Source organism: Microdochium trichocladiopsis, assembly GCF_020744255.1.
Source record: "Microdochium trichocladiopsis strain MPI-CAGE-CH-0230 chromosome Unknown B0I36scaffold_3, whole genome shotgun sequence".
In the NCBI taxonomy this organism is placed as follows: Eukaryota; Fungi; Ascomycota; class Sordariomycetes; order Xylariales; family Microdochiaceae; genus Microdochium; species Microdochium trichocladiopsis.
Genome location: NW_025763546.1, coordinates 2,330,382 through 2,355,272, shown reverse-complemented (window position 1 = coordinate 2,355,272; position 24,891 = coordinate 2,330,382). Strand labels below are relative to the sequence as shown.

At 55.7% G+C, this 24,891-nt stretch overlaps 5 protein-coding genes across 5 annotated transcripts; 1 reads left to right on the top strand and 4 right to left on the bottom strand.

Moving 5' to 3' along the window:
• Positions 1 to 308: 308 nt before the first annotated feature.
• Positions 309 to 3,296, bottom strand: B0I36DRAFT_382029 (uncharacterized protein). The gene is made up of 6 exons (XM_046160890.1): positions 3,176 to 3,296; positions 2,696 to 2,987; positions 2,057 to 2,504; positions 1,605 to 1,989; positions 869 to 1,549; positions 309 to 808 (listed from the first exon to the last, which is right to left on the bottom strand). The coding sequence occupies exons 2-6, from the start codon at positions 2,904 to 2,906 to the stop codon at positions 758 to 760; spliced, it is 1,776 nt and encodes a 591-aa protein (XP_046015379.1). The 5' UTR covers positions 2,907 to 2,987; positions 3,176 to 3,296; the 3' UTR covers positions 309 to 757.
• Positions 3,297 to 4,029: 733 nt separating this feature from the next.
• B0I36DRAFT_318038 (Sec63 Brl domain-containing protein) lies at positions 4,030 to 10,996 on the bottom strand. The gene has a single exon (XM_046153238.1). It carries the CDS (start codon positions 10,729 to 10,731, stop codon positions 4,078 to 4,080), a length of 6,654 nt encoding a protein of 2,217 aa, XP_046015378.1. The 5' UTR covers positions 10,732 to 10,996; the 3' UTR covers positions 4,030 to 4,077.
• Positions 10,997 to 11,759: 763 nt separating this feature from the next.
• B0I36DRAFT_360677 (sugar transporter) lies at positions 11,760 to 13,720 on the bottom strand (the record flags this gene model as incomplete). The annotated part of the gene is made up of 6 exons (XM_046158353.1): positions 11,760 to 12,359; positions 12,437 to 12,520; positions 12,582 to 12,940; positions 13,015 to 13,265; positions 13,335 to 13,460; positions 13,548 to 13,720. 6 exons carry the CDS (start codon positions 13,718 to 13,720, stop codon positions 11,760 to 11,762), a joined length of 1,593 nt encoding a protein of 530 aa, XP_046015377.1.
• A 4,815-nt stretch (positions 13,721 to 18,535) lies between these two features.
• B0I36DRAFT_360676 (uncharacterized protein) lies at positions 18,536 to 20,607 on the bottom strand (the record flags this gene model as incomplete). Its single annotated transcript, XM_046158352.1, has 3 exons — positions 18,536 to 18,676; positions 18,827 to 18,902; positions 19,826 to 20,607. The coding sequence occupies 3 exons, from the start codon at positions 20,605 to 20,607 to the stop codon at positions 18,536 to 18,538; spliced, it is 999 nt and encodes a 332-aa protein (XP_046015376.1).
• A 3,216-nt stretch (positions 20,608 to 23,823) lies between these two features.
• On the top strand, positions 23,824 to 24,603 carry B0I36DRAFT_360675 (uncharacterized protein; the record flags this gene model as incomplete). The annotated part of the gene is made up of 1 exon (XM_046158351.1): positions 23,824 to 24,603. The coding sequence occupies one exon, from the start codon at positions 23,824 to 23,826 to the stop codon at positions 24,601 to 24,603; it is 780 nt and encodes a 259-aa protein (XP_046015375.1).
• Positions 24,604 to 24,891: the final 288 nt, after the last annotated feature.

Here is a 24,891-nt window from a genome sequence, read left to right as displayed (position 1 = left end):
GATGAGGAGGTGGCAGAAGTGACGAGGGAGCAGAAAGACGGCAATAGTGGTGCATGTAGAGCTTGTGCTCGTGGCGAGTCGTGGCTGACTTATCGTCATGTCGAGGAGCTTCCACCCCCATGCACTCACAGTAGCTTCTGGCAGACCAGGCACGCTTGGCTGATGACGCGCTTCCTCAGGCACCTTAAGCACACCACGGACCCACCAGAATGCTCCTAGCCAATCAGGGCCTATGCGCGCCACAACGATTTCAGGACCGTCTCCTCACTCCTTCAAAAGCCATAAACACCAGGCAGCAGGATCAAGCCTAAGGACTATCACTATCTTTGTGTTCTTCTGACCTATACGAAGTTGAGCGTGTCTTGCACTACCCGTGACTGCTTCGACATCCTCCAAAAACTCCTAAAGCAGTTGTAACGAAGTTCTCCAGCGAGATGGACGGTGCTTCTCCTCATTGATTCTCGTTGCACCAGCGAAAAGCAACCTTCCCCCGTCATCGTGTGTAGCACCAAGTGATTCCCTGGCTGGCCGCGTTATCGCAGCCAGTCCGTATCTTTACAGATCAAGAGCTCCCCCTCCCCACCAGAAATGCGCTTTTTGCCTGCCGTGGCAATCTGATCTTTATCATGCTCAATGACCAGATGCCTCAAAAGCCGGGCATACTATCGATAAATGCAAAAACATCCGCCGTGAACGCCTCATAGAAAACAAGATTATTTCACAGCCGCATACCGTACCGACACGATCGCTTGGTGCTTCACGCTGTAGACTCGACCGCACCGGCAGCTGCGTCTGATGAAGTCTTGGTCTGTCTGGGGTTAGCAAGGCTGTATTACGCAACTCTGAGAGTTTGGTGATTCTGGCTTACCTCGTCTCCAGCCCCCTTGACCTCAGGAGCCTCCTCTTTGGTTGACTCGGAGCTCTTGGTGCTCTCCTCAGGAGCCGCTGTCTTGGATGCCGGTGCGCCCGAGTCAGGCTTGTCCGCGGCATCGGCGGAGGATTCCTTGACACCATTCGAGGTGGCCGTCTTGCTCTCTCCATTGACACCGTTGGTCGTGCTCGTGGGCACTGGTGTGCTAGCCTCAGCCGCATTGAGGATTTTTGTCCACTTGTCCAAGAGCGCCTTGGAGCGAGGCGTAAACTTAAACTCCTCGTCCTTCGGGATTGAGTCGAGTTTGAGCATCGCCTTGAGCACCTTGTTGATCTTGGTGGCTTTAATAATATCTGCCTCCAAATCAGGGAATGTCTCCAACTTGCCCAAGAATTCGGACATGCTCTTCATCTCTTCTTCTTGGGGTGGCGCAGTCCGATTCAGGAGGCCCTTCTGAAGGCGGTGACGTAGGAACAAGATCTCCTTCTGCTTTCGCTCCTTCTTTTCCTCGGGGCTGAGCTCAGGCTCCTTGGGAGTCTCCACCTTCTTGGGCTTTGCCTTGACCTTGAGGGTCTTGGACGACGCGTCCTTTGGCGAGGCCACACCATTAGCCTTCGGCGTCGAAGACGATGTAAGCTTGATTTTCGGCTTCTTGACGGAGTCCGATCGTTGAGGCGTCTGCAGTCAAATCAGCATCAATGTAACTTCCAGTATGCAGTGGAAAGAAACCCACCTCACTGGCATCTTCTGCCTTGCGCTTCTTCGTCTTTGACTTGGGCACTGCCTCATCATCATCACCAATGTCTGCCATGTCCATGTCGCCATCTTCATCGACGCCAGACTTGCTCTTCCGGGGTGTCTTCGCTGTCTTCGCGGAGGCCTTGGCTTTCTTCTCGGCTGCGGCGGCTGCCTTGGCCCTAGCTCTCTCCTCCCTTTCCTGGAGGGCCTGCTCGCGTTCTTCTTCGAACTTCTGTAGGAGATCGCGGTAATATTGAAGATCGTTGTTCTCGGCCGCAAGCTCGTGCGCCTTCTGCAGATCCTTGCGCATCTTGCTTGTCACCATGTCGGCAACGGTCTCTGGGTCAAGTTCGCTAAGATCCGTGTTGGGAGTCCAGGAGCTGTGAAGTCATGGCAGGTCAGTTACGCGATACGAGGAGATAAGGAGCTCCGCGAGGTCTGACGTACAATTCGTTGGTATACAAATACATCACCGGGAAGGTCCGATCAGCGGCTCTCTTGCCACCATCGGCGAAGTCGTCGCGGTATGTGCCATCTTCACGAGCCGCTGTGACTGGGCGCGAGCTCAGCATGTTCTGGGGCAGCATATCCTCTGCGCAGATGACGACTGGCCACGGTGGGAACCCCTTGAGCTTGGCAAAGAAATGATCGCCCGGCTTCGCGTCGAGGTTGAGTATCTTGGCCTTGGAGGCCTTCTTCTTCAAAGTTTTGGCCTTGCTGTCGCCGGCGGTAGACTTGCGACGGCCCTTGGCGGATGTGTCGAGCTGAGCTGTGGAGTCATCGGCTTTGGTCTCGGAATCTCTCTCTGCCGGCTTCTCGTCGCTAGTCTCACCCTGAGCGGTGGCGTCGGCACTCTCTTGCTTTGCGTCAGCCTCGGCGGGCTTCGAGGTGGGCTCTGCACAACGAAAACAACATTTGTTAGCTGACCTCGCTGGAAGCTACCGCACAGGTATTATCTGGCCGAACAGTACACCAATAATGCCCGCAAGTGTCGCGTGCGATGGAGTCGCGAACCGCGCGATTTGCGTGCATACACCTCAACCAAGTACCACCAGTGAAAGCGAGAGATAGTTCGGGTGAGCTCACCATCAGCAGCAGACGGCTTCTCTGCCGTCTGGTCGTCCTTGTCCTTCACGTCCTTCATCTCGACATCCTTGGCACCCGCGGCCGCAGGCGCGGCATCAGTGGCGCCAGCATCGGTCGAAGTCGGCTCTGTCACGGCATTGTCCTTGGGCGCGGGCGCAGCTGCCTCATTGTTCTGCACCGCAGGTTGCGCGGGTGAAGATTCGTCCGCCATGGTTGGCAAGCGTGGAGGCAAGAAGCACGTAGGTGGGACGCACTCTGACGCGACGCACGGAAGGGGGCGATGGCGATGATGCTGAACGCGATCGGAGAACATGTGTCAGCCTCAATTTAGATCTTGTACTGGACAAGTCGATGCGAAGACGAGGAGGAAAGGCGACGGGCGACCTGAACCGGCCAGGTGCGTGCTCAGCCTGGACGGGACGCGTCACGGCAAGGCCGAGGCAGGAGCTCTCCCAGCTGGGCGAGGCGGATCTCACGTACCTTATATTGCAGGCGGAAGCTCTCGGAAGGGCTGGACGAGCTTCGCGAGATGTAATTGAGATGGCGCGACCGGATCGTGGGGAGGTGATGAGGGCTGCGCCGAGTGCGAAGTCTGGAGAGGCTGGGAGGAAGAAACACCAACGGGCTTTCCTGCGCCTGAGGTCATGCCTGGGGTGGTTAATTGCGGCCAGGTGGGACCCATACCACCTGCAGTCTGCCTAGCGCGCCGGCGTGGACATAATAAGACCTGCCGTTTTGGCCGCTAGAGCATGCCAAACCTGGCCAATCTATTTTGCCCAGTCTCGTGCGCCTCTCTCCTCTCGCAGAGGCGCGCTCTCTCAGTCCCGCAGATCTCCTACCTCCTCGGGCAACCTTGGCTCGAGGAGCCACGCCACGACTGGCTGGCCCTCCCACGGTCTCGCCCTTTGGCGCCGCCCGCCCATAGAGCGACAGCATCATGCTTTTTTGGAGATAGCCCGCCTGCATCCAGTCATGTGACTTTGGACCAACAGCCAGCGACTATCTTTGGGCGCTCGTCAATTCGTCAATATCCCGGCTGCTTCTTTCTGGTCCTCGTGCTGTCAGTCACGCCCCAATGCATTCACTCTCATTTTTCTCAATTGACATCATGACATCTGTATGTAATGGCAGCCGCCAATGGCTGTTGATCTCAATTGCTGTGGCCGGTGATGCCAATTTCACAAACGCACGTGCCCTTCGTACCGCAATGTCAGCTTACGGAAGGGTGCTGCGCTGAGCAAAGACGCGGCCGTCACCGAACGACCGAGACACAAGACGACACTTGCGAATCACAAATTGTAACCTGTATTCATTATAAAATACAGTCTCTCTAGGTAATGCGTTGGGGACCCCAATGCCTTTGTGTCCGTGTCAAGAAATATTCACTCGTCATCTTCCTCTTCGTCCTCGTCCTCGTCCTCATCGTCGTCATCGTCGACATCCATGCCCTCGGCCGCCGTGATCGTGAACGAAGGCTCCTGATCCACGCCGACATAGCTGTCGCTCATCAGGAAGAGCTTGAGATCGTGCTTGCCAGCGGTTGGCACCGTGAACTCAAGCTTGGTCTGAAGCTGCTGCCCAGGAATCGTGACGCGCTTGATGGCCAGCAGGTTCTTCGTGCTCTCCTCGCCGACCACCAGCCACCAATTCTCCGTCTTCTTGACTGGGTAGAACGGTGCATGCACAGTCATGTCTGCCGGGCCGTCCTCCTCATCAACCTCACGCTCAATCCGGATACTCAGGTATGCCGGCTCGCCAGCGCGGATCTCGTCCTCGTCGATGACGTCAAACTCTAGCGTGATGTCGGGATACTTGTCATTGGTGAAAGCAGCAGCTTGGGCCAGCTGGTTCTGAGAGAGTCCAAGTCGTTTGACAAGAGTGCCATAGTTGGGGTTCTCCTCTGGGTTCATCGCCTCCATGAAGTCGAAGATGTCCTTGATCTCAAACTCGTTCGCGACCTTGACGACTTCTGGTGTGAAGTGCGGGATTTGCTTGAGTGGGCTATCGCGATCCCACATCGCCTGCACAACCATCTGAGACATCTCCATGGCGTTCATGGCATTAAGGTGTCCATCAGAGGACAAGACATCTACTGCCGCGCTCAGCAAGCTGAGAACCTTCGAAACGATAACCTCCTGATCCTTCGCGAGATCGATGGGCAGCTGCATCCTAGAGAAGTGGGCCTGGAGCAGTACGAAGGCCTTGAAGTGAGGCGAGTCGTAAACCGGCTCTGACATCTTCGCCGGCACTCGGTCGTAGATGCGACGGAGCAGGGTTTCTTCATGTCGTCGGATCTGAATAGCCTCGAACTCGGTCGCGGACGTCACAATCTCGAGTAAACCCTTGAGCTTCGTCCTTGCGCTCAGGGACAACAGGAACGTCTGCATTGTAATGTACGAGATGTTGTAGTATGCTGCAATCATGGCAGCATTCTGGGCTGCCACGGAACCATCCTCCTCGTCAAGGTCGACAATCTTGGACTCTGTCAGCTCCTTGAGCGTGCCCTCAATGAGGTCTGACAGGTACGTGTTGAAAGCATCCTCCGTCAAGCTGGGCAAGCTGTAGTAGCTGGGGTTTGCCAAAATGCGCTTGTAGAAGTATGTAAACGTGACCCAGCTGATGGCATCGTCCGTCGACTCAATCATCTTTGTGCTGACTTCTGTCACCAGAGCATCGTGCATAAAGTTGTGAAGGTGCGATTCGACGGGCAGTGCCTCATTGAGGAACTTTTTGAAATACTCGCGCTTGACCGCAGGCACCATCAAAACGCCACGACTCCGTCCGTCGCCAGATGGCCGAAGGGCTTTGCCAAACATTTGGAGAACCTCACTGAGCTGGTAGTCGACGTAGCGATGCTCACGGCCCTCAAAGTACTGCGTACCCATTACCACGACGAGGTGAGCAGTCGTGTCGAGTTCCCAGCAGACGTCACGAGACGCGACGAGTACCTGAATCGCACCCTGCTTGTATAAGTGCAGGACGATGCGCTTGTCGGACTGACTGAGCGCCTCGTGGTAGTAACCAACACCGTGGGAAAGTGCTTCAGCCAGTGCCTCCTCCCGAATTCTTTCCAGTAAAGGTCTCAACTGCTCCACGTCGACGTGCAGGAATCTGTCCTCGTCGTCATCAGCCAAGCATGCAGCTAGAATGTCTCTAGCGCTCGATCTGGTCTGCTTCCTGCTCGGCACAAACACCAAGGCCGGCTGGTCAGGCGACAACTCATTGATGGCAACGTATGTGGGCTTGGCCATTGCGAGCATCAGCGAGGGAAAGTGAGGGATCGAGAACGACTGGATACGGAGCTCAAGCGGTACAGGCCGCACGTGAGGGCTGAAGTTGTACGTGTCCTTCTTCTTGGCACCGATCCACTCACTGATGTCCTGAGCATTCGCCAGCGACACGCTGAGACCAATGATGCGCATCGAGATCTCGGCCGTGGTTCGGATGTAGTGCATGCGAGAGACAATGATCTCGTAGATATACCCAAGATGACCGCCCAGCAAATGCAGCTCGTCAGCGATGAATAGCTCAACGGTAAGGATGTTCTTCCGTCTCTGCCACTGCCTCGACAAGACATCCCATTGTGTTGGCGTCGCCATGATCAGATCACCTTTCTCCAGCAGCTTCAGGTCTGTTGTCGTGTCGCCGGTGAGCTTCACAATATCCTTGCCGCCACGAAGATGACTAAAGCGCTTCTGCCAGTCCTGGTATCTGATGTCAACCAATTCCTGTGATGGTGCAATATACACTGCGCGACCGATCTCGGGCTTGGACCAGTGTCGCAAGATGGCGAACTCGGCGCAAACAGTCTTGCCACTGCCAGTTGGGGCTCCAACGAAGACGTTCTCGTCCGTCCCATACAACGAGTTGAACGTTTGTGTCTGGATTTTGTTGAAGTATGTCCAGTCCGGATAAAGCGCGGAATAGTCCTTAGCCTTGAGCGCAGCAACAGGCAGAGGTTGCAGATCGAGCAGCTGTGTGTGAGGCGGGAACTTCTGCGGCAGAATGAGCTTACGGAACGAGACGGGAAGCCTCGTTTCCGAGTGCATCCATCTGTCCGAAATGACGGAGATGAAATAGTTTGGTGGCATGGGATCCGTAATGGGCACAGTGAAGTCGACTAGATGCTCCGTAGCTTCGCCCACAGCATAGTCTTTGCGCAGCAGGAACTGGTCGTAGAAGAGCACGTCCTCACCGTCACAATCCTCGACCATGATCCAGAAGTTCTCCGCGGAGCCATGTACTGAGTCGTCCCACTCGAAGTTGGGTGTGATGGACAGCTCTACCCGTAGCATAGATCGCGTCATCGGTTGGGCCTGCGCAGAGATCTCGACTCTGGGGAACTTGGACACAAGGGAGCAGACAGTACGGCCTGCCTTGGGCATACCCAGCAGCTCGCCCATGCGTGGGGGGTCGAGATCGAAGTAACTGCTCCATGGCACGTCGATTCTCTCCGCCTTGGCGATGATCTCCCGCGGACAAGAGGGGAATTGTCGTAGGGGCGTCATGGTGGGCCACATGCGCTTCTCGGCCATCTTGCAGAGATCTAACGCAGTCTTTGTCACGCTAGACCAACCCTTCTGCAGCGTGATCTCGAAGATGGCGCGCAAGATACGGCCTGCGGATTGCGTCACGTATACCATGTCAGCCATGAGCGCGAGACCATCGAGCTTGAGCCGGGAGATGTATGCTTGCAGCAAGACGTTGATCTTTGCGTGAGGCTCCTCGATACTCTCCTTGACCGGTATAGGCACCCGCCCAAGAAGCTTCGCCAACTCCAGCTTCTCGTCTTGACGGACGGGAATGTACTTGAATTCGGCACTTAGAGCAAAGACACGGAAAAGCTCAATCGTCGTGATCGACGGCTGAATCAGTTTGTTGTAAGTGTCCATGGAGCCGTGTGTGATGTAGTAGTGGGAGGATATCCTGCCCAGCTCAGTGGCCTTGAGCTTGCCCGTCTTCTCATCGTACGTGATAAGATTTGCCTTTTTAAGCACGGTAGCAGCTGAGTGAATGAGATCCACTCGTTTCTGCTCCAGGGCGCCGTCGTCCTCGTACTCTGCGCCAACACTGTACAGGCCAGGAGACCTGAGCATGCGCACGAACAGATAGGTATATCCAAGCCACTCGACACCCTCATCGCGAGTGCGCACGTTGCCAAGGACAATTTCAGCGTTGAGATTGTCGACGAGCTTGCTGACAAACTGACTCTCGATGGGCAGCTGCTGGTTAAGGAGGGACAGGTAGTATTGCATTTCGCCTTGTGTCGTAATAATGATACCCTCACCGTACGTGTCGTACTGAGGCCTTCCGGCACGACCAAGCATTTGCAGGACGTCCTGTGGGCTGAGCTCGATCCAACTACCCTTTTCGGGGGAGTAGACCTGGGTGCCCTTGATGATGACTGTGTGGGCAGGGAGGTTGACACCCCAAGCAAGAGTGGCCGTGCAAACGAGGACTTGGATCAGACCGTTGGCAAACAGGTCCTCGACCTCGGCTCTGTCAACTCTGCTCATACCAGCGTGATGGATACCAAATCCGTATGGCAGTAGATCTTTGAGATCCGCATCCGTAGCGTCGTTGCCAGCCTCGTTCAGGGCTTCTCTCGAGCCTGAGTCGTGCTTGAGGATCTGGTTGATAGTCTCCATCTCCAACGCCTTGTCGCGGATGTACTTGGCTGTCTTGGCTGTCTCCTTGCGGGAGTGCACAAAGATGAGCATCTGGTTGCGGTGAGTACCCACATGCTCGATGACCTTGTTGTACGTGATGTCGTTCATCGTCTTGAGCTGCTTGATGGCCTTCTTATCCGTGACACCAATGAACTCCTGTCTCAGCGGACAAGGCCTGAACGATCCATCAAAGTGGAACAGATCCTTCTCGACGTCTACCCGCAGGAAGCTTGCAACATCCTTGTAGTTGGGCAGTGTGGCGGAGAGACCGACCAGTCTCACAAGGTCGCCAGTCTGTTCGGTCTTGCGTATCGTTCTACTCACGATACTCTCCAGTACAGGACCGCGATCATCATGGAGAAGGTGGATCTCATCAATGATGATCAAGCGAACGAGGTTCGTGTAAGTCAAGTCCGTCGCCTTTCTTGTGATGACATCCCATTTCTCCGGTGTGGTGACAATGATCTGGGTCTCTGAGATTTGCTGCTTGGTCAACTGCCTATCACCGGTCAATTCGGACACGGTGATGCCGTACTCCTTGAGCCGCGCGCCAAAGTTGCCGACCTGCTCCTGTACCAGCGCTTTGAGTGGCGCGATGTAGACGATCTTGAATGCGTCCAGGTCTATATCGCCAGTCCGGGGGTCACGGTGCTTGCCGAGCTCTCGCAATATGGTGAGCATAGCCACGTTTGTTTTACCACTGCCAGTCGGAGCGCAGATAAGCATGTTGCCATCGTCCTGGAACGCGGACGGGTAGCACTTGGACTGGATCTTGTTCAGAGACTTTGCTGTGGAGAACGGGAGACGAGACCACTCAGGCATGTCTGTGATAGGAATCAGAACATCGCCAGGGTCGTTCCGCTTCTTTGGTGGCGGGACATGGATCTCTTCATAGCCCTTGAAGGTGCGTTTTGTCGAGCCTTCGGGCAGCCTGACCTTGGCGTTGGTCATCAAGTGGTTGCCCTGATCGAAGACGAGGTTGTCGAGGTTGATCAGCTTGCGTGGCTGCAGGTTGCCCACGAGTCGGCCGTCTTCCTGCTTGGGCTTGTTGTCCTCGAGGTACTCTTGCGGCACATCAATATCCATCTTGATCTCTACCTTCTTGGCACCGTCAGCGGCCCTCTTGCCATGGAGCTCATCAAGAATCCACTTGACACCTTCTGACGCCATCTCCCGTTCGAGAACCTTGCGGGCTTCGTCGTTCTCGGCCTTTGCGAGACGCGTGAGCCACACAACCTTCTCGCGGTTTTCGATGAGCTTCTGCACAACCTCGTGGTGCTCATAGTCAAACAGCTCCATGAGATCGTTCTCAATATCGCGGAGCTGCTTCTCATCACCGCCTGGCTCATCGGGTTCACCGGACAGTATATGTAGAGCCTGACTCGTCTTGTCGTGTTGTGTGTGTGCGTCAGGATAGATCTGGCCAATCTCGCGCTGCAGCCAGTACGCATCAATCTCGCGCGCAGGGATGTAATTCTTCTCTTCCTTGGCCTTGCGCTTGCTGTCAGCAGCACCGCCATCGATGAGCATCTCCTCTGTGCTGGTAAGAGCTTCGGCACGCTCGCGCGCAGTATCAGTCGCCGCGGCCTCGTCCTCGTCCTGGTCCTCTGCCTCGGCTTCGTCCTCCGAGGATTCATCACGGACTTCGTGGGTTATCGCGGCTTCATCATCTTCATCTTCGTCGTCGAATACGACGGCCACACCTTGACGGTCGTCGATCTCGCCATCGTCGATGCCAGCGCCGCCATCGCCCATGTCCTCGTCGTCATCTTGGGCATCATAATCTGTAATCTTTTTGCCTAGATTTACCAGTTCGTTGAACTGCTTGGGGTTGAGCGTGGCACCGAGCAGATCGTCGATCTCTTTCTTCTTGTCAAAGTCCTTGAGGTCTTCATCCTTTAGGTATTCCAGAACCGCGTCGGCCGCACTGAGAACAATCTCATGTGAGACATCGCCGAGATTGTTTGCGACGAGCGCCAGGATCAGGTTGTAGGTCTCGCGCGTCGCCGATGTCCTGGGCCGGTAGATCAAGCCCTCGACCATCAGATCGGTTTGGCCCAGGATACCGACCTGGCGAGTCTGCTGGTTTGCCTTCTGTTTCTGCCTCTCTCGCGCCAAGATGTCCTGGCCCTCGTCGAGCCCGCCGCGGGCGACGTCCGGCATGGCCTTCTTCTTAGGCGCCTCATCGCGCGCGACCCGGGCGCCCATGTCGGTGATGCTGAGGCGGCCAGCAAGCGACTCGGGGTCGCCCGTGGCCTCGTCGGTCCTCCGCGTGATGAAGCGACGATCCGCCTGGAGGACCAGGTTGGACATGGCCGAGTACTTGTACTGCGACACATCGCGCTGGTGATTGCTGTTGTCCGCCATAGCTGCTACGGTTTGCAGGCCTCGCTGCTGCGCTTGGTGGGATAGTACGCGCACACGCGTGCTTCGTCGTGGTCTGCCGCGCTGGTGGTCGTCTGCCTCGCCCGCTCGCCGCGAGGAGATGCGATAGGGTGTGTCCGTTCAGCCCTTGATCCGGTCAAGTCGGCGACACAATACAGTCTTCTATGACATTGGGCTTTGGAGATGTTGTGTGCAGCGCCGGGGGGGTTGCGAGCCGGCTTGTCGGGTTGAGGTGATGGTGATTGTGTGTGTCTGATGGAATTTTTCCAGACTTGCGGTTGCAGCCTGCTTCGACGCGGCTCGACGCACGCTAGAGCCGCACCCCAGCAGGTGCAGGCACTCTGGACAACGCTGAGTGGAGACGATGCATGGCTCAATCAACCAGCTCGTCCCAGCCAATCAAAAGGCTTCGATGTTCCGTGTAAGTGATCCTGCGAAACACAACACGCATATATTCTTCCCAGGTGAGGTCTACGAGAATACAAATCCACATGACGCGAATAGTGACTGTATGGCAGAATTGCTGTGCCACTTCATCGAGAAGTAGAACCAAGGCCTTGGTTGTCTTTACTATGCTAACTGCAGCGCACTTATCCCCACGCGAGTGCAGCTCAGTGGCCGAAGTGCCCTCCACGTTGGGTTTTGCCCTCACTGTTCACAAAAATGGAGAATTTATCAATTTTGTTTTGCTCTGTGACCAGAAGCATCCTGAGCAAGACAGGATGAGACGTGATGAATGCAGCGGCGGAGATGGAAAAGCCAGTGGCAAGTTTAACACCCACAAGAGAACCAATTCTTTCCCCTACACGCACATGCAAAGGCAGCATACTCTGTGCTCGTACTGGTTACATGCACAGGAGAATTCAGAAAGTTTGACAATACCATGGCATGAATAGAAGCACTAAGAACTAGACTAACGGTATCCTGCGAGCTTGCCGGCAACAGCTAAGTACGTACTGGGCATTTAAAAACCTCGCCAGGCCGATATGCGTCGAGCGCTAGATAAACGCTTATGCCTTGTGAGTTCCGGAGAATTCCTGAACATCGTGGTGGATGGCAGTCTCCTTCTCAACCTGCTCAAGGTCGAGATGAGCGACCTTGGCATCGTCGCCATCAATGACCTTGACAAGCTCCTCCAGAGTAGGGCCACGAGTCTCAATGTACATGAAGTAGACAAAGGTCAACTCGCAGAAGATCCAGCATGTGTAGATGAGGTACAGCTTCCACGAGTTGTTCTTGCCGAAGCCATCAAAGGCCAGCGGGTTCACGTAGGTGTTGAGGCAGAGTGCAGCCTGGACGGTCATGTTAAGAACCATGAGACCCTTAGCACGCAGCTTGTAAGGGAGAATCTCAATCGCGTAGCCGATGAGAAGGCCAGACCATGCGATCGAGTAAAAGACACCAAAGAGCCAGATGAAGAAGATCATGGCGTAGTTGGAACCGGGAGCGTTGTGCTGCTCGTAGAGACCGGCGGTCAGTGTCCAGAACACGAAGACACCGAACATGCCACCAGTTGAAAGGAGGAACATTGGCCGGCGGCCGAAGCGGTCAATGAGCAAAGCCATGGAGACGGAGACAATCAGCGACAGGATGGTCTGACCACCAGATAGCTATTGAAGACAAAATGGTCAATGAGACAGCTCGTGGCAAACATGATAGATTGGCCTGGGCATTGGACTGTACTTACACCAAATTGCGAGTTTGAGTCAGTGACGCCGGCGTTCGTGTACAGGACACCTGCGTAGTTGCTGATGATAGCGTTTCCGCTCCACTACATTCATATTGTCAATTTCCAGCTCTCTCAGATAGTGCTGAGACTTGCAGATACTGACCTGCGAGAACAGACCCAGGGAGAGCAGGACAATGAGGCGCCAGCGGTTGCCCTTGGTCTTCAGGAAGTCGGCATAGCTGCTGTTGGCCTTGCTCTCCATCTCCATTCTGATCGTCTCCTTGATCTCACGGTACTCGAACTGCACGGTCGGGTGGTTGGCGTTGCCGTTGGCGTGATACGTGGCCAGGATGTGTAGAGCCTCCTCGGCACGGTCCTTGGCAACGAGGTAACGGGGCGATTCCGGGACCCAGAAGATGAAGACAAGCTGGATTACGGACGGGAAGGCCTGCACAATAGCAGGGATACGCCACGACCACTCGTTGGGGATATAGTGGGTGCCGAAGGACAACCAGGCGACGACTATACGGAGAGGCATCAACTTGGTCAGTCTGTGTCCGAACGGAGAATGAGTTGGACACGCGTGGCAAGCTTACCGATGGCACCAGCGTTCCAGAGACAGTTGTAAACTGCCGTGAGACGACCACGGTGCTGAGGGTGGCAGAGCTCGGTTAGCAGCATGGGAGACGTGACCTGGGCCAAGCTGTTGCCAGCACCCATCAGGACACGGCCACCCATGAACATGCCCAGATTCTGGGCGAATCCCTGAACAAAGGCACCAGCAACCATAATTACGCATCCAATGATGATGGGCACCTTGCGACCGAAGTTGTCGGCAAGGAGAGGACTTTTGCGGTGTTAGATGATGAATTTGTGACAGCAAGCATGATTCTCGTTTCGGTGCAAAAGCACTTACACTAGCAAGATGGAGAAGATGCTACCAATCTGGTAGAGAGCACCGAGAAGACCAAGATCGGATCCCTGCGGGTTTCCGAAGTAGTCCTTCCAGGTCTGAAAGAGCTGTACAGAGTTGAAGAACATTCTGCAGCGGGGCACAGTTAGAAGAATTGTGTCCAAGAATGGCTCCAAGGCATGATTGGTGCTGGTCTACGCTCTGGCGACAACTTACCCATCGTAACCAGTGGTGGCAGACGCCATGCACAGCACAAAAGCGTAGAAGTAGAGCTTTCTCAAGCCAGGATCCTTCTTCCAGTCGACCTTCTCGAACTGGGGAGCCTCGTCCTGGGCGTGCGCCAGGGCGTCGCCATTTGGCTGCTTCTTGACGAGAGCACCAAGAGCCATCTTGAAAAGTGTTGGGTGTATGCTGTTTGCGGCCGGCCGACAGAGGGAAATGGCACGAGTGGAGAGCTCCAGGCGGTGCTACTCTTTGCCAGGAAGGGTGCAGACTCTGGAGAAGCCGTGGAGGACGGAGACGGACTGGGGACGACGCTGGAGGTGGAAGGGGCAACTAATATATGAGACCCGTCGACGAAACACGGTGTCGAGCACCACGTGCCCATGGTAAGGCGCGGAACTCGAGACAGCGGCCATGCGGGCCGGAAACGCAGCTGCCGTACCCAGCGGCGAGACGCGGACAGTGGTCGGTTGTTGCACGGCAGATACGTGTAAGCTCCAAGGCCTGGACGCGGCGTCAAAAGTGCCAACCCGGCGCCGGCAGCGCAGGCATGCGGGACCCCTGGCCGCGGGCGGCTTAATACCCCGGCATGAGAGATTGGGGGCCCCAGATGGGGAATCGGCCCTCAAGGATGGGGCATGGGGAAACGACACACACATGCAAGAAGAGCACCAAGGCTGGAGCCGTGCAGGGGCGCCGTGGCGTGGTATGGTGTGGTGGTGTGTGGGGTGTGGTCGCCATCCATCCACGCCACAGGAGCCCGAACAGGCCAAGCTCGAAGCAGGCGTGAGCTTGTCGTGCGACCGAATCGTGGGCGCGGCCCAAATCAGGCTCATTGCCTTTCTGGATGGCGCTGGGCTGGCCGCGTGGCTTTGTGGGAGCCCATAACTAATGGCATTGGGTTCCCTGGCGTCAAAAGCAAATAGCCGGGGTGCTTTGCATTGCGTTCCCGCCTCGGCTTGGGAAGTCTGGCAACGTCTGTCGTCTGGCGTGGAGATGAATCTGCAATTATCCCACATCACAGCGTGCATGCCAGCCCAGATCTTGACAGCCTTCCAAGCCTCCCGAGGTCGAAGATCAAGGCACCTTGAGGTACGTATCTTTACCTGTTGTGCTGCCGCTGCGGCAGGAGCAAGCCCGAGCCCTGGGCTCTTTCCGCAGCGTTGTGCACCATGCATTGGCATTCGCAGTCGCTCATTCACTTCACAAGCGCACTCCGGCACGCTGCTCTTTTGCATTTTCGCAGACCAGCCACCGGCATCACCCTGGCAGAAGCACCCTACGCCTCCTACGAAATACATGACTGTACACACTAGCGACCCTCGACTACCGGCAGCCAGCTCGCCCAAGTCGTCTCCCACGAGCCACCGCACCCACATCGGCATTTCGGGGCGGCGATCCGCCTACCACGCGACAACTGCCCACAGGGCCGCCCTTTGCCAGCCTCGCAGCCAGCGGCATGCATGTCTCCCTCTCCCCGGGCTAGGCTAGACTAGGTGGCCCCGAATTCTGCGCGGCTCCAGCCTGCGATATCCACCAGCTGCGATGGCCGAGGGACCAGGCGCTGGGTGGCGCCGGCCCAACGCACCCCAGACTGTTCCAACCACGTCCCGCCCGTAGATCTGCCACTCGAAAAGCCCCTGTCCTGCTTAGGCTAAAGCCGGCTAAATGCAGCTCACAGGACAAGCCCTCGCTCTACTTGGATCTCGTCCAACAAGCTCGAGTCTCGAATTGACAACAGCTCCTGGATATGAATCACCACTCATTGCACCCTTCAGGAATGAGTCCGGTTTGTCTCCCAGCTCGGACTGCAGCTCCGGAACCGGCCGCAGTAGCCGGCGGCCTCGTTGACCCAGTGGACAGGTTTCGCATGAATCTTACCTTGCGGCAAAAAGCCAGCCAAGGCGTGACCCAAATCTTAAAGTTAGTTTGGCAGTGTCCGGTAAAATCAACGACATACGACCCCAGCATGCTACCTTGCCTGTTGTGCCCCGAGCCCATGCAAATGTTTCCCCATCAAGGAGACTCGAGTCCACTTCTGTCATGTTTCTCATTGGCGCAAGTGTTTTTCCCGCTCGTGATCTACCCCGATCCTACGCTCGTGGGCTCGACCCCGTGACATAACGACTGATGCTGGCACGAACTGCGATGCATACCAGCGAACACCGGACGACTTGCGCGAGGACCAGCTACCTGACTACTACATACCGACTTGATGTGCATGATCCCACAACAGCCAGGCGACGTCCAGCGACATTTCAAGACGCTGGGCGAACAGACTGACCAGGAGACGTTCTGGCAGTCGGAACTGACCCAATACAACCCCAGCCTTCAAGTAAGGGGTGGCTCATAACCAATTGCAAGATGAGTAAGGGATTGCCCAGTTCCACCTCCCCAGTGACACTTGCCCGGTGTCGCTACCGCCAATTTCAGGTGTTGAGCGCTCGGCATGCACCTTTCATGACATGCCAAAACCAACTCGACGGTAATTCAAAGTGCTTGCATGGACCTTGGGCATGCCTTCTTGGCAGAAACGTGTGAGCATCACGTGGTTCCGGGACTTATCCCTTCCTCCGAAGGAACCACAAAGCCAAGAAATGCGGCTCAAGACGTGACGCATCTGTTCGCGTGTTGCTCGTTGACGCCCCATAGGGCGGTACAAGCAAGGGACCTGGCTTATGTTTTCCCAGGTCGGACGAAGACCAGCAGGGATCGCTCAGATTACTTGGATCGCGAGTACAGATCGGGCTGAAAGGGGCAAAATTGATGACCAGTGTACGATGCTGCTTTTAACCGACCGATTCGCCAGGAAGTGCCCAGCTGAGCTGGAAATGCGACTTTACCCGGCCAGGTGCGCGCCGGGCCAATATATTGAGCACGAATAACAGCGGAAAGCTGGACAGCGAAGGGTGAGTGGTCCAGCAATCCGTTTTCTTACCGAACGGCAAGCCTACGCTACGGTGGTTTCATCCGACAGGCCTCATTACCGAGCTGGTTTGCCGAGGTTGGAGTCTGGATACAAACCCGAGAAGTCGGGACCGTGCTTTGTGCCACACACTCGACGGCGTCGGCGGCGGCGGCGAAACAGCATGGCGTACACGTCTCGGTCCGCAACTTCAGCCTACTTGGATTTTATTAAGCCTAAAACAAAGTGCTTCTTGTTCGGTGGTTGTGCAGCATGTATGCTGAGGTCGAGAGAGCGGGTGGTTTGGCAAACAAGAAACATGGCACGAACCATGGTCTAAATGGGAAGTCTTCCACCCCCTTTTTGCTTTGACCCAGTGGAACCAGAGGCAGCTGGGAAGGCACAACATATAGATAGCGACGAGTGCCGAGGCTGGTGAAGTGTAGAAGGAAAGCTGGTAAAGTGAACCGCCGTCTCAGTCCAGGAGCCAACGTGTACTCCATCTGGCGCCATCTAGGCTGGCCAGGAGTTTGGAACATCCATGGATGGTCTTTGAGCTTCTGTAGAGGGCGTCAAGGACACGGGTTACGAACAAGCGCGGCTAATCGGATACAAAATCACGCGAAGGCAAGGCTGGACTGGGCGATGTTGACCATGACACGAGAAGAGGCTCACCGTGCTTTGTCATAAAAATTTCAGAACCTCGGGTACTGCTGCGTCGCTATGGGGGTGAGTAGGCCCCTTGAGACCCCTTGGTGAGTGTCGAGGCCAGCAGGATGATTTGGACGACGATTCGAATGTCTTAGCCATGACCGTGATCATGCCTGGCGAGTAAGCTTTTAGTCATGAGCTCGCCTCTCCTGGTTCAGATGAGTTGCGACGACGGTGTCCCATAGGGCATTCCCGATTTGCCCGTCATGCAACAGTATTCGTTGACTGCGAATCATGACGGCGACGGGCATGGCTCTATGGTGGCTTCCATGAGTCCTCCCATAGGTGCCCGTAGAACAGCTATATACAAGTCATTTAGGAGACGAGGGTTGAGTTCTTACCACAAGGACTCGATCGTGAAGGACACCCACAGGTCCTCACGTTTAGTGCTTGCGATGGCCCGCCCCCCTGTAGTCGATGGGCACACAAGAGCACACACAAGCATAATATATATGATATTCATACATATGCAGATAGATAGATAGAGAGACATAGAGAGAGAGAGAGAGAGATCAGTGAAAGGCTTGGGAATGTCGTATTCGCTGCATTCCTTCATCGGCGGTTTGTGTGATGGGCGTCCCCAGTCAGACTTGCATCTGCACCAGGTAATATGGAATCAGGCAGGATGCGCGGACGAGATCATGTCTCTTTTGATGTTACCGTACGAAGTTTCTAGCCGTTCAATTGTTTCTTAGGTTTTATGTCATTTCGATCTTGTCGATCTCTCTCTCTCTCTCTCTCTCTCTTTCCATTGCGTAACTCCTGGCATCGCTCTATTCAACCAGACAACTTTATGCGCCACAGAAACGTCGAATGGTTAGCCACCATGCACACTGCCCAGGGATAGAGGAAGGGTAGGAGACAATGGAACTGATAATAAGCTCGAAAAATAGGCAGGTTCCTTTTCTGGTCAAGACGACCGATGTCTGTGGTCTTCCTGGTAGGATGTCTTCCAGGCGGTCGCGATTGTCTTGTGTTGACTCGACCTGCCTGAGTAGGCGGTTCCACCACTAGTGTCTGATCCACATGTTCCAGGTGCGTCCTCTAATTGTGTACGGTTTGTTTTACAAAAAATATACAGATGATCTAACCCTACCCCAAACGGGAGGCTTTTGCTTTCACTTAGACTGTTGTACACCCAAGGCGCGCTCGACGATGAGCCCTTCTGGCACCGTCACAACTCCGACCCGTATTCTTTGAGTCCTGCCACCGTACCGTCGGCACCCCAACCCTTTGAGTATCATGCCAGCAGCATTCCATCATGTCGTCTATTTCGTCAACATCGCCCTACCCGGAACTCTTGAGTACCCGCGCCAACATCATCAACAACAACGGTCGTAACCCATGATTATCCCGGAGGCACAGATCAGACCTGGAAGCCGAACCCGGCCATGCAGCTCTTGTACTGCGCAATCGTCGACTTGCACTCTATCGTCGGGTCCGCCGTCTTGGAGAAGAGCATGCACTCGTCGCGCTGCGCCTTTTCGTCCTTGCATACGCAGCAGGGCTGGAGGGTGCGTTTGGCTATGGTCAGCACAATTTTTTTTTCTACCGATAAGAGGTCTTCGGGGTGCTTTTTATGAAGGATCCGAGGGTGCCGCGGTGGTCCTGGGCAAGTTTCTTGTTTGTGGAAGGGTCAAGGCGAAGGAGGGCGTACTTTGGGCTTGGAGGCTGCGTCGGAGTTGAGTGTCGGCTTGGGGGCCTCTGGCTGGGAGATGAGAGAAGCTGCGCGGCTCAAATGATTGTGTGTCAGCGGAGGACTCGCGGCTTGCGGCTCGAACAGGGCCCGTGTTGAGTGGGATGTCGCCAGAGCAGATCTGATCTTGCGCCGTGCGTGGAGGAGGGGGCGAACTCACGCATTGAAGCTCGTTGCGCGGCCATGTCGAGTTGGGAATATGTTGCCAGTGATCGAAGAGCGGTCGCGAATGTCTGTTCTGTCGAATGCCGGAGCTTCCAGTGAGTGTTAGGTGGTGTCGTAAGCCAGAAGTAGAGAGTAGTGTTGGATTTGACGATTTGCGACGGACGGATTTGTCAGGCTCCGGCTCGCGATGGCGACACCGGTACGTACCGGCCCGGGCGACAGCCCCACTTGAGCGCAGCTGGACCCCTGCCCAAGTGTAAACGAACTGAAAAGCGGGTCACTAACATATAAAGAAACATTCCAAGGTTGAGTTCTCGGCCAGTTCTGGCAAGTTAGGTGGTTTTCGTGGTTATCAAGCAGAGCTTCAATTTTATGGGCACGATTGACGCAATGCTTCTGCGGACAGAGATTTCAGGATTTTCGCTAAACGGCTTAACAACTGAATCACACAAAGAAGAGGACTCCCTCAATCTGCCCATGAAACAAACGTCTTTTATTTCATAAATTTAGTCAGATTCAAAGAAAGTGGTGACTATATCGCTAATGTCCTAGAGTTATTATACCCGGCGAAGAGAACCCAAATCACCTACTCAATCACCTCTGCCCGCCTCCGCCCTCATGGTCACGACATCCCCCAGCCCGCTCTGCTTCACGAACATGTTCTCCACCATCCCCCGCAACCCCAGCCTCGCCGCGACGAGCAACATCGACACCAAGGCGCCTCTCGTCAGCTGCCTGGGCAGGCGCCTGTTCTCCAATCCGCCCAGCAGATGCCCGACAACCCGCTTCGCATACTTCTCCGGCTCCATGGCCTTGCTGATATCCATGTACGTCCTCTTCTCGACCGTCTCCATCAGGGAGGCCGGATAATACGCGCTCTGCTGCGCACCAGCCTCGGGCTTCCACGCCGGCACTTCCAGAAACCTAGTGGCCACACTCCCCGTCAAGACTTGCACGACCTTGACGCCGAGAGGAGCAAGCTCAAGTCTCAGCACATCCGTCAGCGCGCCGACGGCGGCTTTACTGGCCACATATACGCCCTGGTACGGCGGAGGCACAATGGTGCTAATGCTACCCACGTTGGCGATGATGCTGTGTTGCTGCTGCTGCTCCCTTCCTCCTCCAGCTACCGGGGGCCGAACAAGCAAGGGCAGGCAGGCCTGCGTGACGGCCAGTAGCCCAAAGTAGTTGATCTCAAACATCTGCCGGGCGGCGTCGAGGTCCTGGTCCGCGAGCGGCATCAAGTTCCAGTACCCGGCGTTGTTGACCAGGATGTCAAGCTTTGCTTCCTTGGCACCGACACCCGTGCGGTGGTCTCCTCCTTCCCCTCCTTCCACGTCCGGTCCCGCGGTCAACTTCTCTCGCACACTCTCGACGACGTCCCGGATCTGTTCCTTGTTGGTGACGTCGAGCTCGAGCGTCTCGATGCCCATCTCAGCCAGGCCGGCCATATTCTCCAGCTTGCGGGCAGTCGCGAAGACACGCAAGCCGCGCAGGTGGAACTGTTTCGCTAGGGCGGCGCCGGCGGTGCCATCGGTGCAGCCGGTTATGAGGACGGACTTGGGACTGGACGACATCGTTCTTGTTCGTGGATATAGAAATCAGGGTGGGAGGGGTGCTAAAAGGTATGCTCTACCCAAGATGAAGAAAGCGGGTCTATGTTGACAAGATGGGTCTGAGGCGAAAGATGATATTGTTGTGCCCTGCAATGATGACCTCAAATGTGTCCATTGCGAATAGCGGTTGGCTTTTGGTCATGTCTCGACTTTCTATACTTACTTGACAGCCGTACCATAGTTCAATTAACTCTATGTCAAGGAGCGGAACTGCTCGCAAATCGTCCTGCCATGATACACGGGCTCATCGACAAGTCAAAGTCTCCATAGGCAACTAAGAACGGCCAGTTTGGCCGTTGACCCTGGACTGAACAACGGCTTGTACTAATATGGGTATCAATGAGCCTAAAACCCCATACTGATTGGTGGTATGGGAAGCTGGAACACCGGGATAGCCTGTTTGCAAGGTGTATCCGATAGCCTGTTGACAAAGGGGTAATCCACAACCTACCCCCACTTATGACCATACGAGGGACGACTTTGTCCGGGAATGTGATTGCATAATGTACCAACGTAGATTGGGCATCTGCTGTGCGAAGCTGAATGATAACCCGTCGCGCGCGGTATAGGATGTTCCGGCGTGTGCAGTCTTGAGCTCGCGACTGATGTGTTGGAGAGCCTCGAACAAGAATACACTTGACACTCGCGTGGTTACCATGGCTTGCAAGTCGAAAGACTGCAGCAGAGCTGTTTACGACTTCAACAATGCGTCAGCTACATACACAGTTGTCAAGCGACCTGCTCGATGTGCGTCCGGCACTATATGCTATTGAGCGTTTGGGTCGTCCAGCTTACAGCGATGATTCGCCAACAGATGTCCAAGAAGAAGACCCTTGTGTCCTGCCGATTTGTCAGGAAGTGCTCATGGCCCGTTCCGCACGGACGGTAATTATTGCAGGTCCCCATGCCAGGCTGTCAAAGGCAATCAGGCCCACGAGTCTCCTTGGTTGTCACATATCACAATGCCAAGAGAAATGCAGGTGTGGCCCACGATCGCCAAGGACTTGGCGCGGATGGAACAGGGCTGGAGAGGGCAATACAGCGCCTTTTGTCCTGCATCGTTTCGTAAGCACATGACGACCGCCCTGCGTAATAATGCACTTTTTGAGACAGGAGCTGATTTTCTCAGCGGTTACTCAAATGTTCAAGCTTGCGCGGCCGAGAAACCTGCATGCTTGGGGCCGTCGCAAGCTCGGCACCTGGCTCGAGACGTGCGTTCAACGACCTTGCGTTGTTTTTTTTCTTTCTCGGTAGACATGTCGCGATATAAGGCAACTGTCACGGATGCTGCCTGCTCGCATCGGTCGATCTGGCAAGCGGGACGGGGACAGTACAGGTCAAGGTTGTCGAGGGAAGAACGTTTGCGCTCACTGCTGCCATTTCAGACTCAAGGATGCACTCCACCCCTCTGCTTCGTGCCGGTCAACAGAATAAGCCAGCTCAATGCTGTGGCATCGTCTGAAGTGATACTGGAGGGGATCAGCGATGATGACTTATGGGGGCATGTGAAGATGCGGGGTGCGACATTGCAACCGTTCTCTGATACGTGGCTCACCTATTGATCTACCGTGAAGGCGCCGCCTCTGTGACGGGACGGGGCGGGCACTAGTAGGGGTCTCTCGAGCGGGAACGGTGCTCTAGAAGACCAGATCAGACGGAAGTGGGGTGCGTGCTGGAGTTTGGCAGCATCATGTGCTGCACCGGTCGACTCTGGGCCAGAGTTAAGCTTACTTTAGCTTTGGCTCAGTATGCGTAGCGGAATATGACGGGTCTTTGGAGGTCTGGCGGCTCGTCCTGGAGCGGGCCGATGCGAGGCCGACTACTTTCGGCACGCTGTCCACGTTCTTGGTTGGGACGAGTTGCATGCCGGAGCCATCCTGGTGCGTGGAGGCGAGGCAAACCGCGCAAGGCACTGCGAAAGGCGTGCCAACAGGGAGCCCCGGAGGACTGTGTTACAGTCGACCAGCGGAAGGACGTACCTTCGCATACCTTCGTCTAGGTAATCCCACCTGGGCAGCTCCGAAGTTTTTGTGTGGAGCACAACGACCCTGGAGCGGCGTGTCGACCCCACCCCCGCATTTCGGGTCCGCGCTTGCACTTGCGCTTGCACTTAGACTTGCAGAGGCGGGCTGCCAACCTTGAGCCTGCAGGGCGACCTGGGCGGTTGGAAGCGGCACGAAGTTGGACCAGTTGCCTCGAACCATCTTGATTGATTGCATCCCTCCTCTCTGCTTAGTACTGGCATCGCACACTCGACTCTGGCCCCACGCCATGTCTTGCTGTCACGACATCCTCATCACCAAGGTATCTTTCTTTATGGATGTTCTTCAGTAGCACTGTCGCGCCGACCTTTGGCTAAACAGCCATGTCGGCTCGCAGGATGCGATGCAGACGGCCTGCATCGTCGACTTGCCCGCCTGCCCTGACGAGGGGAAGCATCTGCTCCATAAGATGACGCCGCTCCAACTCTGTGGTGCAGAGAATCCATCTGCCCATGCCGGCAGAGGTCCCAGTCAAGCACGTGCACCTGTGGGCACGCCTGGTTAGCTGGTGGTGCGCGCACCACCCACCAGGTACCTGGAACTCGGCTCGAGGCAACCTTTGGATTGCCTGCCGTAGCTAAGCGTACGCTCTTCATTGTTTGCTCTATTCTGTCGCGACCTCGGGAGTCCCCAAGGGCTGGGCATGAGAGGGAGACTTGCTCCGTGGGCACGTCATTGGGGAAGACCCTCCGACTTCGCATTGCCGGTGGGCGGGTTGTGCCTGAGGGTCGGTACCACCCACACGCAGCTACATCCGCCATCACCACACCTCGGCGGCTCGAGTCCCTGACGCATGTAGTACTTTCTTACTTGGCTGTAGTTACCGCCGCGTGGAAGCCCCGTCGTGTGCGCGCACCGCCAGATAGGCCTTAAATCGCTTGCTCCTCCCCGACTTCTCAACTCACCTTGTCCACTCTATTTCCTCTCCGTCCCCAGCCCTTCTCCAGTCACGCTGTACATCTGCACGTTCTGTATCTCTCGCCTTTGCCTTCCCGCTCCTTCTCTCTGCCCTCTTCCGTAAATCATACCTCGCCCGCCTCTCCCTCCTTGCTCTGCGCCTTCCATCCACTCCTTGAGCCTTCAAACCTCCGGGGACTTTGCACTCCCTCAGACACACACTCCCTCCCATCGGACCATGGCCGCCATCACCGATCCCTACCACCTGCATGATGAGCAGGCTCCGTGCCCCGGCTGTGAGGCCGACATGGCACCCGCTTCCTCGTCCGACTTTTACGCGGGCCTCTACTGCCGTAACCGTCCACCCGTCCTCAACGAGCGCTTTAGCCGTGTCGCTACGGATCTCGAAGCGTCTCTCCTTCAGGCTCATCTGACAGACGACGACGAGATCACGGCCATCTCCCAGCCTGCCCAGAGTCCTCTGATTACCTCCGCACAAATTCCGGCCCTCGCTGAGGCATATGAACCTTCCATCGACTCCTTGGCTACTCTCAAGGGCGTCATCGACCACCCCGATCAACCCGACCAAGCTCGGCCATATCTTGTCTACGTCCTAGACAACCGCTGCCTCGATCCTGGCTACGACGTCGAAACATATCAAGCACTCGACCTCACCGAGCATGCCATGGCTGCTCACGAGATCAGTCACGCTCAAAGTTACCCCACCAATATTGAAAGCTGGGCACCCTTGCCTCCTGCTCTACTCGCCAACACTCGTGGCTCCCCTACTCCTGCCGCTCTCGGGCTTAGTGAAAGCTTGGTTCTGGGAGCAAAGTCGACCACTAGCAGCCGCAGCGTCATGACTGGCTCTTCCTGGTGCCCGGTCACCTATCCTGGTGATGAAGAAGAAGGGCCGTATGCCACTGACCTGTTCGTCTGCGCCACAGGAGGGCAATTTGACGACGACTCCGCCTCACCCTTCTCCATCGATGAGATGCTGATCAGCAATCTCGTCTAGCTGTGGCGCAGAACGATAATGATCAATGCGCGCGCCATGGCCGCAGCTGCCGCCTTGGATCTACTATACACCTTGTTCGATTGCTGATGCGAGGTCATACGATCTTGTTTCTGCCCCGGGTCGCTTTCCAGCTGGACGCCGCTTTTTGACCACTTGGTATCTCTACGGCTCATACTGCGCGGCTGGAGATGTTCTCACACACCCTTCAAACCGACACAGTCCCGTACAATACCTTGTCTCTTCAATCCTGGCGTTTGTCTTGACTACAAACGACTACTTTTTCATCTT